This window comes from Hyperolius riggenbachi, chromosome 11 (genome assembly GCF_040937935.1).
Source record: "Hyperolius riggenbachi isolate aHypRig1 chromosome 11, aHypRig1.pri, whole genome shotgun sequence".
Classification (NCBI taxonomy): Eukaryota; Metazoa; Chordata; class Amphibia; order Anura; family Hyperoliidae; genus Hyperolius; species Hyperolius riggenbachi.
Window position 1 is genome coordinate 75,039,490 of NC_090656.1, and position 16,842 is coordinate 75,056,331.

Here is a 16,842-nt window from a genome sequence, read left to right on the forward strand (position 1 = left end):
GGTAATTGCAGCCACATTCCTGTACAACAGATGAACAGAATCACTATTAACCCCTTAGCTGCCTGCTCTGCCCGTGATGCCTTATAGCCAGTCTAGGCGCTGCCCTGTAATGCGGCTGGAGGTAGTACAGGACTGGTAATACAGTATGAGGTTTTGCTGCCTGGCTGTGACCCGGGCTGTGCAGGAAGTGGGCTGCAGCGGCTCAGGGGTTAAATCTGGCCACAATCACACATGCAGCACTTCTCTGCACGTTTCCGCGTTGTCACCATTTCCGCTCCCTTTCTCTTCCCAAATACACAAACTGCCTCCCCCTCCGCAGCATGGAGGACCCCGAGACAGCGGAGGAGCAGCCCGGCGCCCCCCGGCCCGGCCTCAGCGCTCTCATCCCCAGCAGAGAGTTCCTGATGTCCCGCAAGGGGCAGCTGCTGCTGGCAGAGTGGGTGAGTAATGCATCCATCCATCATCCTCATCCCTACTGCTGGGAGAGTGGGTGAGTAACGCATCCATCCATCCATCCATCATCCTCATCCTTATCCCTGCTGCTGGCATATTGGGTGAGTAACGCCTCCTCCATCATCTTCATCCCTGCTGCTGGCAGAGTGGGTGAGTAATGCCTCCATCCATCCATTGATCTATCCATCATCCTTATCCCTGCTGCTGGCAGAGTGGGTGAGTAATGCCTCCATCCATCATCATCCTCATCCCTGCTGCTGCGAGAGTGGGTGAGTAACGCCTCCTCCATCATCTTCATCCCTGCTGCTGGCAGATTGGACGAGTGATGCCTCCTCCATCCATGCATCATCCTTATCCCTGCTGCTGGTAGAATGGGTGGGTGAGTAATGCCTCCATCATCCTCATCCCTGCTGCTGGCATAGTGGGTAATGCCTCCTCTACCATCATCATCCTTGGTGCTGGCAGAGTAGGTGTGTTATGCCTCCTCCTTCCATCCATCATCCTCATCCCTGCTGCTGGTAGAATGGGTGGGTGTGTAATGCCTCCTCCCTCCCTCCATCATCCTCATCCCTGCTGCTGGCAGAGTGGGTGTGTAATGCCTCCTCCCTCCCTCCATCATCCTTCCTGCTGCTGGCAGATTGGGTGTGTAATGCCTCATCCTTCCCTCCATCATCCTCATCCCTGCTGCTGGTAGAATGGGTGGCTGTGTAATGCCTCCTCCCTCCATTATCCTCATCCCTGCTGCTGGCACAGTGGGTGTGTAATAACTCCTACTTCCATCCATCATCCTTATCCCTGCTACTTGTAGAATGAGTGGGTGAGTAATGCCTCCATCATCCTCATCCTTATCTGTGCTGCTTCTCTGTAGCTGCAGTCTGATGGCGAACTTCTGTCTCCCCACACTTTTCTGTCAGCCCAAGTTCCATCAGCGAATCTCTCTGTCACTGGATCTGTCTCTCTGTTCAACTTCTCTCTCAATGGATCTGTCTGTTATCTCAACTCTGCCCAACGTCTGTTACTTACTGGTCTTATCAATGGATCCCTCTCAAGGAGTGATCTCAGCTATGCCCAGCTCCAATACATAGCAATGGGTCCTTCTTCCAGTCTGATTTCTAATAACGGTATGTTCAATTTTGCTTGTTCGATATTTCTCAGATCATATCTGAACTGTTTAGCTTCCCTTTGCTAGGCATATACTGTTCAATTAGTGGATAGCTAAGCCAGACTTCTTTCAGGTCCTCACACACCCCAAATGAATCAGTGCCAGGTATCTCTGCCAAGCGTTGCCCCCAATTGCACGTGTGCACACTTCTGCCTGCAATGATTTTACAATATTTGATCAATGATTAGATTTTTTTTAATTACTCTAGTTTTAATAGATTTCTATAATATGTGTTTTTATTAAACTTAATAATAGTTTATCTGTTGTTTGTATCTGTTTTTTTTTTTTTTTTTTTTAATTGTACAGTGTATCATTTCTGTAGCTGGAATGTGGCCATACACAGTGAATACAATTGTAACAATAGATCAGTGTTCAGCAGGTAGGGAATCTATCATATTGCATGCTTTTACTAGGGTGTGTGACCACTGCATTGCCTTTATGCATCCACCAACTCCAAGTACCCAAAATTGCGCCGACTCTTCGACTCGGACTCCAACTCCGACTCCACAGCCCTGCTTCATCCTGTCAGCAGTGGCGTAGCAATAGGGGATACAGAGGTTGTGACTGCACCAGGGCCCCTGGATAAGAGGGGTTCACTTGGGGCTCTACGTCATCCATCTTATTAGCTTTTCATTGGTGCTATGCTGGTAATGAACACCTCTATACTGTATGTGCATTGAATAGTAGTAATCCTTCCCAGTTTCTAGTTTCTTTACCTCTTTGACACTGAAACTGTTCTTGGTAGGTTTTGATGTTTCATATGAATAGAGTGCTTGGGGCCCCATGTAAAACCTGCACTGGGGGCCCAAGCTCCTCAGCTATGCCACTGCCTGTCAGTGGCGCTCTTCTAAGATCTCACATCTGTCTGTCTTCTCCAAGATCTGACAACTCTGCTAAACTTCTGTTTCTGCCAGTATAACCCCTTAAGGTGGCCATACATCAGGCAACTTGGCGGCCATCCGATTCGATTATTATCGAATTGGATGAAAATCAGTGCCGCCGAGTGCATGCCCGACCAACAATGCGACCAATTTCAGGAGGAAAATTGGTTGCATTCTTGATTGTGCATGCTGCACAATGTTGGGCTGACTTGTTCAATCGGGTGCGCGGCGGGAATGGCGGGCAATTTCCCGACGATCGAAGAATGTAACAAAACCCCCGGTGCTGTCCCCCCTAATGAAGTATGTCCCCCCGGTGCCCCGTGTATAGTATACATTACCTGTCCGCGTCCTGCGCTTGTCCCTCCGCTGCTCCGGGCGCATTCCCATCTCCATACACGCACGCCCCACGTGGTTTCCTAGTAAGGTCGTGCATGTGATTCTCACACGCGTCCATACTAGGAAACCACATGGGGCGCGCGTGTATGCAGAGGAGATATCCCGGGGGCAGTGGAGGGACAAGCACAGGCCTCAGACAGGTAATGTATACTTTACACGGGGCACCGGGGGGACATTTACATTGGGGGGCACAGCTGCAGATATGGCGCACAAGGCCGATTCCTGAGAGATTTCAGCATGAAATTGATTGGGAATCGGCCTGCGGTGTACGGGCAGCTGACAGATCTCTCTCTTATCAGATTTGATCAGAGAGAGATTTGTCTCTTGGTCGAATCTGCCCATCATCGCTAGATGTATGGCCACCTTTACACTACAGTGTTTGATCTCACCTCTGCACATCACTCATCAGACATGATGCTAGCATAAGGGCCATAAAGGTCCATTTGCGAAATGATGCGAATGCAGCTACCTTGCCGCATCACATCACTTCCACTTGCATTCGCGTCACTTCCGCATCTCCCGTTGTGGAAGTGAATGGAGGAGACAGGATGTGGATGTGAGCAGATGCTGCAGACTACTAATCCCCCAGTGAGAAGGGGCCCTCGGGGTCTATGGCTAAATGTATTAGAGGTAGAGGAGCAGCAGGACAGCCCGGCAATGTGCATTGTTGTTGGGGACTGTTTATAAACATGGCAAACAGCCTGTTCATCAGAAAAAAGCCATTTGGTAGTCAAACTAAAATAAATAATAATAAAGAGGAAGCCCCAGGTAAGTAGATTTTTTTTTGTTTTTTAATCACCTCGGACCTTCCTTTTAAGCTGTGATGTGAGAAGTGTTGTTATTTTAGTTTGACTATCAAATGGCTTTTTTTCTGATGAATAGGCTGTTTGCCATCTTTATAAACAGTCTCCTACTGTATATACTGCATTTCAAGCATCTTAAAGTGAACCTCCGGACTAAAAATCTACTCAGCAGAACTGAAAAGGCTTGGTGTTTCTTTAACAGTTTCACAGCACCAGAACTTTGTTATTCTTACCAAAGCATCATTTTTAGCTGCATTTTTAGATAAGCTCCACCCATCAAAGAAAAAAAGCCCGGGCTTTTTATTTCTTGATGCTGTACAGAGCATGATGGGATTTCCTATGTTGTTATTCATGTTGCCTAGCAACTGGGAGAGGCGCTCAGGACACAGGACAGTTGGAACTGTGTCTCATGCTCCCTGTCACCTCCTTTCAACCAAAAAAATGGCTGCCATCATGAAATCAAACATTTGCCTGTTCTTTTAAAACAGGGTGGGTAAGAGATTATATTACCTATCTATTTTAATTAACATAACTAATGTAACTTAATGACAGTATGTTTGTTTATGCTTAAGTTCCTCTTTAATAAGGTGTATTACACAGTGTGTTTCCTAGGCCAGTGCTCTGTAGCTCAGCTTGTTTTAGTGTGAATGCTGCCTTACTTAGCTGTCAGATGTTACTAAGGGCTAGTGCACACCAAAATCGCAAAAGCAATTGCTAGCACTTAGCGATTGCCATTTTGTGAATCGATTTTCAGAGAGATTTTTGAATGAATGAGTGTTTTTGCTCATTCATTCAAGCTGAATCGCCCCAAAAAATGCTACACGCAGCGCGTTTGAAATTTAAAAAAAAATCACAGCGCTGCTGTGGGAACAACGTCATAGGGTAACATCAGCCAATCGCTTTTGAAAGCACTGTCAATTTGAAAAGCACTCTTGGTTGTGCACCAGCCATAAGATGAGTGATTGATTGCGGGATATTTACCACTGGCCAGGGTACTCGTCAATAAAGGGAACCTTAACCCTCCTGGCAATCAATTAAAACTGCCAGGGGGCAGCGCAGCACTATTTAGATAAAATTATTTTTTTTTAATCATGTAGCTAGCCTAGCGCTAGCTACATGACAGCCACTGAGCTGCGGCATCCCCCCACCCCCTCAGATCACCTCCGGCGATCAGGCCCATCAGGAAACCCCGTTCTAAACATCGTGATGTCAAAGGGAGCCCCGATCCACCCCTCAGCACTGCCTGGCACTGATTGGCCAGGCTGCGCATGGGGTCTGGGGGGGGCGGCATTGCGCGGCGGGGTAGCGCCGAATCGGCGCGGAGCGGCGGCGATCGTGCACTGCACGCAGCTAGCAAAGTTCTAGCTGCCTGTAATAAAAAAAAAATTCTGCAAATCGACCCAGCAGGGCCTGAAAAATCCTCCTGCGCGGCATAGCCCGAGCTGAGCTCGGGTTTCCCGCCAGGAAGGTTAACTGAACTTAAAAAAAAAAGTTTCACTTACCTGGGGTTTCCATCAGCCCCCTGCAGCCGTCCTGTGCCCTGTGTTGTCACTCACTGATCATCCAGTCCACCGCAGTGGCTCCGTTTCGTTTTCGTCAGTGCGTCTGCGCAGTCCTGGACGCGCGCATACATGATTGTGCTCCCGTCTCTATGGCTGTCTGGCACCTGTGCAGTACGCGTATGTATGTAGCACTACGTACGTACTGTGCAGGCGCAAGATGGCCACAGGGATGGGAGTGTGATCGAGGATGCGCACAGTCGCCGAAATGATACTGAGCCACTGCGGGGGATCGGATTTAGGGGGGGCAGTGGCTGGGGGTTTCCATCGCTTTTGTCATTTGCAATTATCGCACGCCCTTACCGCCTTGCACCGTATCTAGTATGTTGTCCAGAGATTTTCCAGCATGTCCAATCAATATATGCGAACAATACCGGCCTGAAATTGGTCACTTTGTCAATCGGGCGTACTCTTGGCGCTACCGATTTTCATTAGATTATAATTATGGAATTGGATGGTTGTTCTCCAGCCAAGTCAAGTAATCCATGGACACCTTTAATGTCATACTGTTCTTGATCCATCTTCCTACCCATGGAAACGCGTGACCGCACACCACGGGCTCAAATGAGGGTTCAAACGATCACAACCATTTGTGCAAGAGTCGTTGGGGATTTTAAAGATCCGATTGCTGTGATGCCTAATCGCGCAGATGTACCCACATCACAAGATCCCGGAAATGATTGCTGACCGTGCAAAAAATTGCCGGAAAAATCACGACGTGCATAGCCGGCCTTTGACCTGTGCGACCAGAGCGGTCACTCAGGGCGCCGGCTTCCAAGGGGGCCCCTAATAGCTGGTTACCTATATTGAGGGCACCTAGACCTGATTTCCTATACTGGGGGCACCTATAGCTGGCTACCTTTACTGAGTGCACCAACACATGGCTACCTATACTGAAGGCTCCTGCGCCTGGCTACCTATGGGGGCGATGGAGACCTTCAACTGACTTCCTATACTGGGGGCACCTATGCTTGGCAACCTATATTGAGGGCACCTACACGTGAGTTTGGGGGGCGGGTTTTTTGTGGGGGGGGGGCGCACTGCTGCTATAACGCGTGGTGCAAATTGTCGGTGCTGTGCTATCATTCTAAATGTGTGTGTGTGTGTGGGGGGGGGGGGGGGGGGATAATGCACTCTTTCCATCCATTCGTGGTTATTAACAGTATTTTTCCTATTATATATGTGACGTGTCACAGAGATCTGAGCATTTTGCGTGATGTGTCATGACGTCAAAAAAGTTGGGAGCCACTGTCCTAGGAGATATCTCAGGAGAAAAGATGAATTGCATATGGGCCTGTGTGAGTGCGTGTGTGTGCGGGCATGCGATGCGTGAAGAGGATGAAGGGGGGGCACAAAAATCAGGTTTCGCTCAGGGCGCTGTGAAACCTAAGGCCGGCCCTGACGACGTGGGTACGTAGCTAAAGAGCTAAAAAGTCACCAGTGTACCTTCCAGCAGCTTAGTGGGTCTGGTCCCGCCCCACAGACATTTGGACCTCATGGTGCATGAGTGTCATTAGTTCCAGCTAAAGAGATAGATGGCATTCTGTGAAACAGACACCCAGCCAATGGCTGTCTTCTTTTTACATTCCTAATTTACTGCCACTCTTATCTGTATCTGCAGGGACTCAGCACAGCCTCATGATTATTAGTTAATGCAATCCACATGTGTTGGTGGAGGGTGTGTGTGTGTCTGGGGGTGACTCTTTCCAGATGGGGAATGTGTTTTCACTTTCATCATGCTTAGTTGACATCAGGGCATCAGGGGAATTGAGAGATCAGATTATCAATAGCCACACCCACCTCTTGTGTTTTACTAGACTGAGGCCGGGATGGAGAATTTACTGCAGTTGCATTAGAGGTGGTATGTTTGTAGCGTTCAGCTTAATAGCAGAATACAGATCAACTCTCTCTCTGTCCTCTGGCTCTGACCTTCCAGCCTGATTACCACAAACCACATTCACATTCAGACTTGGTTGAGGATTGACACTTTTCAAAATGGCATCTTATGTAAACTGCGCTACTTGACAATCGCTCTGGTTACCCCCTACATAAAGACAATGAACACAAAAGTAATTGTTGATAGGACACAGAGGCGAAACGTGAAAGGGAGCTCACTATTTTTAACCTCTTCAGGACCGTATGCTTACCACCCCTAGTGACCAGGCTATTTTGTACAATTTACGCCACTGCAGCTTTAAGACCTCGCTGCAGGGCCGTACAATTCAGCACACAAGTGATTCCCCCCTTTTCTGCCCACCAACAGAGCTTTATGTTTGTAGACTCTGATCCCTCCTGCCTTGTTTATTTATTTATATCAGTTTTTTTAGTGTTCAAAAAATTAGCTTTATTGATAAGCAATTGAAAAATAACAATAATTTTAAGAGACATTTGAAAAGACATGGAGATTCAAAGGTCTCTTGGGAGAGACAACACGTATTATAATAAAAATTACAAACATATGGGAGAATCAGCCACAAGGACGTATGGTACATCTGAACATCACAATATGGTTTCTTTATGGTTTATAATAATAACTTTGATCACAGCAAGCAATCACAAACATGGCAAGTATATCCAACCTTGACAATCGTTATGCGGTCCAAAGAACCTTTAGGGCCCATTTCCACTATCGCGAATTCGCATGCGTTTTTTGCAAGCAAATTCGCATGGCAATACAAGTGGATGGTACTGTTTCCACTTGTCAGGATTCCTTTGCGTTTTTCTGTGCAGAAAAAATTTGCATGGCAGAGCCATCAGAATTCGCATACCGCATACCGCTATGCGAATCACATACAATGTATTTAATAGGAAATTCGCATGAGGTTTGAGTATGCAAATTTTTACCGCGGCGATTCGCACCGCACAAGTGGAAATGCAGCCTGAGGCTACTTACACACCAGGACGTTGCGTTTAGGGGACGTTATAGGGCACATAACGTGCCCCTAACGCAACGCCTGGTGGTGTTGGAGCAAGACGCTACCAAGAGCCGCGTTACAAGCAGCTCTTGGTGTGCCTGCTCTGTCGGAGGTGCTGCGGAGACCACGTGAGCGGAGCTCTCCACATCACGTGGTCCCGCCAGCCAATCAGCGGCCGCTCCAAAGAGTAAACACTGCAAGTGCAGTGAATGCCAAGTAGCCATGTGCCTGGCTACGTAGCGGCCTCTCCCCGCCTCCTCTCCGCCCCTAAAATAAAAAAGAACACCCTTACTGAGCATGTGCAAACAGTCTAACGCTGCTTACCCGCGTATAAAGTACTGCATGCAGTACGTTGTCTTGACGTGAAGCTTTACTGTGTAACGCAACGTGGGCACTGTGAACAGCCCATTGATTGTTCATTGCTGTGCGGTGGGCTGCATTACAGGCTGCTCTAACGTGCGCCTGTAACGTCCCACTGTGAAAGCAGCCTTAGAGTATTAGTGGTTCATCTAATCATTTAAAATATTGAACATGGGAACATTCCCTCTGTGGTCTACCCATGGCCTCCAAAACCCATTCAAAGTGCTGCATTGTGTCTTGGACTCTGGCATTAATTCGTTCAAACAACATTTTCTTGTCAATGCGTGTCAGGATATCCTTTATTTCAGTTTTTTTAAATAAATATTGCCATTTTTATATTTATTTTTTTAAACCTCTCCCTCCGCCAGCCAATCACAGCGATCGGCTCTCATAGACATCAGCCTATGAGAGCCGATCGCTCTCTGAGTGTCCCGGGGGATAGCCTGGCTGTCCCCAGTACAGCGCTGCCTTAGATCGCAGTGCTGTACATTGTAAATAGATGACGGTTTCGCCGTTTTTGTTTTTTTATATAATCTTTATTTTTTCCAAAATTTCTCTTACACAATTATACATAGTATTTCACATTCAATAAATAATTTTACTTATCACGACAAATGTAAATTCTGATTTATTTAAGAGAGAACTACTTATTTATACCCCTCATTCCTAAATCTATGGTGTAATTTATACCAGTATCATGCCTCTCCCCAATCTCAAGATCCACTCTAGCATTACTTCGAGTCTTCAATTTTATTCTATTCCATTCCAATCATGCCGTGAAACCTATTCCCTTTAGGGGTCCCACTTTTCTCCTCAGATTACTAGGAGGGACCGCCCAAATTCCAACCTCTGTTAACTCACCTATCACTCTTCTCATTCATATATACCACTCTCATCATCTCCTTCTTTCCCCAGACAACATACCAATCACTCTTCCCATTTATATATACCACTCTCATCATCTCCTTCTTTCCCCAAACAACAGCATCAACAAAACAAACAAACAAAAAAAACCAATAGAATAACAGAATAAAACAAAAATTCCCCTCTCTCCTCCCACCCACCCCCCTCGGGAGGGGGGGCCCAAGCCAGCCCGTAGAGGAAAGGACACACCGTATCGCCAAATATCAGGGGAGGAGCCTACTCCATCAAAGCTTGTATATAGCTTTCCGTGTTTTTAAATTCTATCCATTGTGCCCACACTTTTCGGAACTTCTCTGATTGACCATGCCTCATGAGAGTGAGATCCTCCATCTTCATAGTCTCCTCTACCTCCCGAATCCATTCACCTATTTTTGGGGGTTCAAGTGCTTTCCATCTTCTAGTAATTCACATCTTAGTTGCATTAAGCAAGTGTCTCTGGAGCATATTTTTATACTTCTTAATGCTCTATGAGTTAACATGAAGTAGGCAGAAAGCAGGATCATCAGGGAAGTCCCCTCCCACTATCTCGCTCATGTAACCCCTAAGTTTCTTCCAAAAATCCTTTAGTTCCTCACATTCCCAGAATATGTGGAGGATCGTGCCCTTTGCCCTATTGCACCGCCAGCACATGGGTGAAACCCTTGGGAACATCTTATTTAATCTATCCGGTGTCATATACCACCTTGTGAGAAACTTATAGTTTGATTCCTGGGTTTTAGACGCCATTGAAGATCTATGGGCGAACAATAGAACCTTTCTCCATTGTTCATCTGAAAAAGTCCCTTCTAGGTCCCTCTCCCATTTAGTCCTTATATGATCTGCCGGGCTCATCTCATCATTTAAGATGGCATAAATTTTAGAAAGGGAGCCTCTAGAGTTCCCCTGTGCTTCGCAGAGCTCCTCGAAAGGTGAGAGTTCTCTTGAGAAATCTCTCCTCTTCCCAAGAGATTGCAAGTAGTGCCTGAACCGAATCAGGCTCCATTTAACCAGCCGAGAGATTCCCAACTGCAGCTCAATTTGTTGTTGAGGGATCCACTCTCCCCTCTCCACTAAGTGCATGGCTCTCATATCCCGTATCTCCTTCCGCCATGGGGGCCCGCCTCCCGTTATCCCCCCCACCAGCCTCGGGTTTCCCACCAAGGGAACAAGCGGCGGGGGCCAGGGGGAAATGACACCACGTCCTCTATACTTACCAAATATATCAAGCGTATGGGCCATCAATGTACCTGCTGCATGTTTTATTTTAGGCTTATTATCAATCCATGGTATGTTACCTATGGGGCAATCTAACAACTCCTGTTCCATTCCCACCCACTGTTTGGTCTCTCCATGTCGTGTCCAATCCACTATGCGGGTCAGCACCGCCGCTGCATGATATAGTCTAATATTAGGCGTGGCCAGTCCCCCATTTTCTTTACTCGCATATAACAAATGAACTTCATTTAAATGAACATTCTTTTAACTTGTTGGAAAAAATGTGGGGGGGAGGGCAATCGGCATTGTCTGAGATAGATATAACAGCTTCGGCATAATTGTCATTTTCAAAATACTCACTCTCCCTAGCCATGAAAAAGTACCCCTCCCCCACTCCTCCACATCTCTGCCCAATTTCTCCAACACTGGTGGAAAGTTTCTCTGATACATTTCCTTTATCGAGGGTGTGAGCCATATCCCCAAGTACTTCATACCCTTCTGAGCCCATCTGAATGGAAAATTTTGACTAATAGATGCTATCGCGTCCTGGCTCAGACCCACCGCCATTGCTTCACATTTACTATAATTGATTTTAAAGTTAGAAACTTCCCCAAACTTAGAAAATTCCCTCAGCAAATTGGGCAAAGATACGTGGGGAGTCCTTAAAAAAAACACGTCGTCGGCATAAGCTGCCACCTTATGACTAGACTTGGGCATGGCTATTCCCTGGATTCCACCACTGTTCCTGATAGAACACAGTAGGGTTCCAGGGAAAGAGCGAATATGAGTGGGGAGAGGGGGTACCCCTGTCGTGTCCCATTTCTTATTGAAAAGGTCTCAGATGAGATCCCATTTACACCTACTCTCGCCACTGGGGTTGAATATAGGGCCATAATTCTATCTTTCATCTTCCCTCTAATCCCCACATGCTGCAGCGTCTGATCAATGAAGTCCCAGCCCACCCTATCAAACGCCTTCTCCGCGTCAGTTGACAATAACAGGGTGGGCTGGGAGTCCTGGCCCATTCAATTAGGTTCAGTGCCCTAATAGTATTGTCTCTCACTTCCCTTGTCGGCACGAAACCTACCTGATCTAAGTGTATGACCCTGGCAATCAATCTCGATAGCGATGACGGTTTCGCCGTTTAACAGTCTCCTAGCGGCGATCGCCACTGGGAGACTGATGACGGAGCAGAGCTCCGCCTACCAAGCGGACATGCGCACGCATCGGCGCACGCGATCTCCTGCAAAACCCCGCCTCAGGACTTGACGCCAATTGGCGTTAGGCGGTCCTGGGGCTGCCATCGCAGGGTGTCAAAAGGACCATTTCAGCTAAAAAAAATGTAAGCAGTTAGAATCTGACAGAACCGACAGGTTTTGGACTAGTCCATCTCCTTCATGGGAGATTCTCAGGGTTTTCTTTGATTTCAAAAGCATTTCCTGAACGGCAATTTAACTGCCAAAATAGTAAAATACCAGCCAGCTGTCCTACTCGCTTGCAGACTATTTTGGCAGTTATACTTAGCAATTTCTGTTCGGGAAATGCTTTTCAAAACAAAGGAAACCCTGAGAATTCCCCATGAGGAGATGGACTGATCCAAAACCTGTTGGTTCTGTCTGGTTTTAACTGCTTTCTTTTTTTGCTGGAGTGGTCCTTTAAAATGAAAAGATCTGCGGACAGTGTTTAGTGCTCTTTTCCACTATGAAACGCGATAGCAATGGCGTTTTTACTTTATTTCCACTTATGCCACTGCGTTTGAGTTACTACACTCAGTAGAGTAGAGCTCAACCGCATACAACACGTGGCAGGACAACGATTGCACAAAATCGCAACGCAATTGGATCGCACTAATGGAAATTGCCACTGGCATTTCCATTCGTTTTCCTGTACTCTGCCTTTTGCGATCCGTTAGCAATCGAAATCAGATCGCAAAATGCAGTACAGTAGGAAAGGGCCCTTAGAAAGATTGACTATTGTGGTCAATCTCTCAATGTGGTAAACAAACAGGAGCCAGATGTGTTAACGGGACGGGTTAAGGCTGGGTACACACTGTGCAATTTGATCAGTAGGAAAATTTCTGAAAGTTTGATCATTTCTAGCATGTCCAATCCGCTTCCAATCGATAAAGGGATCGATTTTGTGCAGTATTGATTTGAAAATCGACCCCTTCTCGATCAGAAGCAGATCATACATGCTGAAAATTATCGACAATGGGAAATTTCCTGTTGATCTGATGGGAAAATTGCATGGTGTGTACCCAACTTAACAAATCAGGGCTTCTCCCATTGACCTTTTGTGCCCAGCAAATTCCTGTCAAGTTTTTGCCTATACTGATTGGTCAGTTGCACAAACTCCAGCTGTTTTACTTATGCTTTGTACCCACATCGCGATTTTCCCGACGCCCGACGATTTTTTGAGCGACAAGTGATTGTTTCCGCAATATTGCGATGTGAGTACAGTCACACGACCACGCGCACAACACTTAGCGTCATGCCGCAATAACGACCGCCACAGCGGATCAAATCGCTAAGATCAGAGATGGCTTCTGCGCAAAGTATCGCGATCGCTTGAAATCTCGTCTGCTCCCAATGTGTAGCGTACACACACACTGGCAGAAAGAATCGTCACTTGACGACTGTGGTCAAGGACCTATTGCAGGACCCGTCGGGCGGTGAGTACGTGCCTTACGACTGACCAATATTTACCACCACATACAATCACTTAAAAACTGAGAAGCCAATTAGTTGGTAAAATGTATTTCCAATCAGTAGCAGATCTGATTATTTTATTGATGGGGGGTAGTAAATAATGCCTTGTGTGTACCAGTCATAAAAGTGTCAGTGGTGGTCTCGAGATAAGTATGGTATGTAACTTTCTTTTAGTTTAAAGTCACAGGTTTGCTTACTGAAAAGCATTTATGCGCAATTCTGAATACTGCTAAAAATATGTTTCAGAGGGTCCTTAGTGTAGCGTGACATGATGAGATAAACGTGTATGTAGTACAGTGCAAAATATTAATAACCAGGCTATTTTTATTTTTTATTTTTCTGCCTGAAAGAGTTAATTTTCAGGTATGCAAATGACAGCTTCTGTCTTGTCGGTACCTTGTCAGGAATATAGTAAACCTTACTGATAAGCAAATTACAGCCATAAAAGTTTTCCTGGCAGAATACAAATTTCTGATGGCAGGGGAAAGATAAAAAAAAAGCAAATAGTTTGTGTATTTTAAAGTGGACCTGAACTCCTGCATAGGACTGTAGAAATACATAGAGGAATGCACCCTGTATGTATTTAGAGATTTTAGCCTGTTTAATCCCCCCTCATTTGTGTCTAATCACAAATTTTAATCTGATCTCTCCCCTGTGTCACATGACTGCCTATGGCAGAGATGGCAGATAAGGTCATTTGAAAGCACAGGCGGTTAACAATATGTCTGCTTCCATGAATCAAGAAGTAGAACGGTGCAGGATGTTAGGATTTAGGAGGTTATTATGCTGTAGCGTAGCTTTTAGAGCAAAGATGACGTTCTGAGTTCAGGTCCGCTTTAACTCTGGAACACTTTAAGAGAATATGAAGTGAAAATAAACGTATGAAATAATACATTGTACAGCTAAGAAATAGAACATTAGTAGCAAAGAAGAGTCTCATTGTTTTCCAGTACAGGAAGAGTTAAAAAAACTTCAGTTATCTATGCAAAAGAGCTTCTCTGAGCTCTCTGACTAATTTAGTCAGAGAGCAGTGCTATTTTCTCAATCACTTATACATCAAAGAAACAATGAAAGACAACTTCAGATAAGATTTTACTGCCGAGAAGTTCTAAGGGTCATTAGCTCTGCTCTGTTGATAGTTTAAAATGCAGAGTGCAGTTTGTAAACTGCAAATATTAGTGAATAATGCAATGTCATAAAAAACCCTATATAACTGAAAATAAAAATATAAGACTCTTTTCTTTGCTACTAAAGTTCTATTAATTATCCGTGCTACACATACAATTCATATCATATTTTATTTTTCACTTCAGTGTCACTGTAAGATCATGGTTGCCAGAACGCCGTGCATGCACGCTCGTATTACTGACAGCAGTGCATGCGAGGCCGTGCCTACTGAGCACGGACGGGAACAGGATCTCACAAGTGCGCAGGTGTGTGCGAGCCTGATGTATTGCGCAGGCGCTGTGGCCATTGCACTATACTGCTTCCAGGTCAATTCTGCCGACCCGGTTGGGATCCAGTCTGAGCTGTTTTCTGGCTGGTCGGAGGCAATAAAGGAATACTTTTATCAAGAAATGTCACAGCGGATTTCCTTTAGATAGATAATAGACTGCCAATGAGAAAAGACAATAAAACATTGCATCTACTTTTTAAATGTTTAAATATAAAATAAAACCATGTGATATCTAAAAAAGTCATTTTCAGGAGTAGGAGGATAAATACTATTCTTTATCTTATAAGTTACTATACTTTCTCTTCGGGTTCACTTTAAAATGATATTCACAGTAAGGGGTACTTGGTGAACATCACCTTTCACCAGCCCCATTTCTATGGGCATGCAAAGCGTGCAATGGTCTGGGGTTCCGGATTGAGCGGCGGGGGGGGGGGGGGGGGTGGGCATAGTAGTTATAACTTATCTTCCTTCAGCCGATCCTCCGCAGCTTCAATCTCCATCCTCTCTCTGCGTCCGTTGCATGGTAACAGCGCCCCCTGTGATGATGTGACTGCATGTCATCACGGGGGTGCTGTTGCCAATGAGACAGATTCCAGGACAGGAAGGAGATTGAGGCTGCATGGGATCGGCGGAAGGAAGGTGAGTTATAAATGCTATGTCTGCTCCCCCCTCCGTTGTGGGGCACCTACTTATCTAACATATACAGCAGACACTTACCTATCTAACCTATACTGCGGACACCTACCTATCTAACCTATCCTGGGGGCACCTACCTATCTAACCTATCCTGGGGGCACCTACCTATCTAACCCATACTGGCGGCAACTATACGGGCGATCCTATACTGGAGGCACCTACGTAGCTAACCTATACTGCGGGCACCTATACCTGGCTCCGAGGGGGGATTTTTATACCCTCACCCTGGGTGAAATTTAGCCTTCAAACTGCCCTGCCTTTCACAAAGGAATAGGTAAGAAAGACATTCGGTGTATCCAGCAGCCAGAGCAGAACACCCACAGTATGCTACTAGTACAGAGTAATGATGTAGCAGCTGCATAGCGTGGAGAGCACAGAAATAGTTTTGTGCTCTGGACAGTCTTCAGGATGATCAGCTCCTTCCATTGGCACATTGCCATGCTGGGATTGGTTTATCATTTCCTCACTGAGCAGATCATGTGATGCATCTACACAGGATGGAGCTTTGTTTTGTGAATAATACACAGGCTTTTGTGGTCAGTGGTCATCTGTTGCAACTCTCCCGCAGCATGTTCCGGATTAGATGGCTAACAGAAGCTTCCTTCTTGTACAGAGCCATCAATCTGCCCATAAACATCAGATGGCAGTCACTCGGGACAGATTTTATTTGCTTTGATCTGCTGGCCGACAGATGTATTTGGTAGCCCCAAACACCTTTTCGTGAGCAAGTGTGGTAATGTGATAAAGTGTGGATGGAGTGCTGGACTGCCAGCGGACATTTAGGCTACGTTCACAGTGGTACACTGCAGCATAATGGTTTCTTTGTAACACCCACTGTTGCACAGCAATGCACCACCTATGTGATGTTCGCAGTGCATTGTGCTATAACAGCATGCAGTGCATTACTGCAAAATGCATGCGCCAACAGCCAGGGGCGTTTCTAGGGTCCTTGGATATCGGGGGCACCTGTGGGCACCAGGCGGGGCGGTATATGCGGCGCGCAGTGCGCCGCGGCAAAGAATGGGCGTGGCCATGAGATGAGTGGGCATGGCCATGGGTGGGGCCAAATGTACATGAACTTAGCAGCGGTGTAAGCTACAGATAACGGGCCTGCCCATCGAAATATTGGATGGAGCCCCCTGTCCTTTATTTGGATAATTTACAATCAGTATAGGCATAGATCAAAGATGTATACGCACATACAATTTTGATTGGTCAATCACTGACCTCCAATTTTACCACCCCCGTGCAGTAAGTGGGCCAACAGACAATGAATTTTATGAACAGAGCTAAAATTGGCTAATCAAAATTGTATGTGTGTACCAGGCTTTACAG

At 46.1% G+C, this 16,842-nt stretch overlaps 1 protein-coding gene across 1 annotated transcript in view; it reads left to right on the plus strand.

The window, feature by feature from the left end:
- The first annotated feature begins 217 nt into the window (after positions 1–217).
- The window catches only part of LOC137538008 (CKLF-like MARVEL transmembrane domain-containing protein 3), a 49,501-nt gene continuing 32,876 nt past the window's right edge, over positions 218–16,842 (plus strand). Inside the window, exon 1 of the mRNA XM_068259925.1 lies at positions 218–440. Coding sequence (XP_068116026.1) covers positions 321–440 — 120 coding nt within the window. The 5' untranslated portion in view covers positions 218–320. The remainder of the gene's footprint in view (positions 441–16,842) is intronic.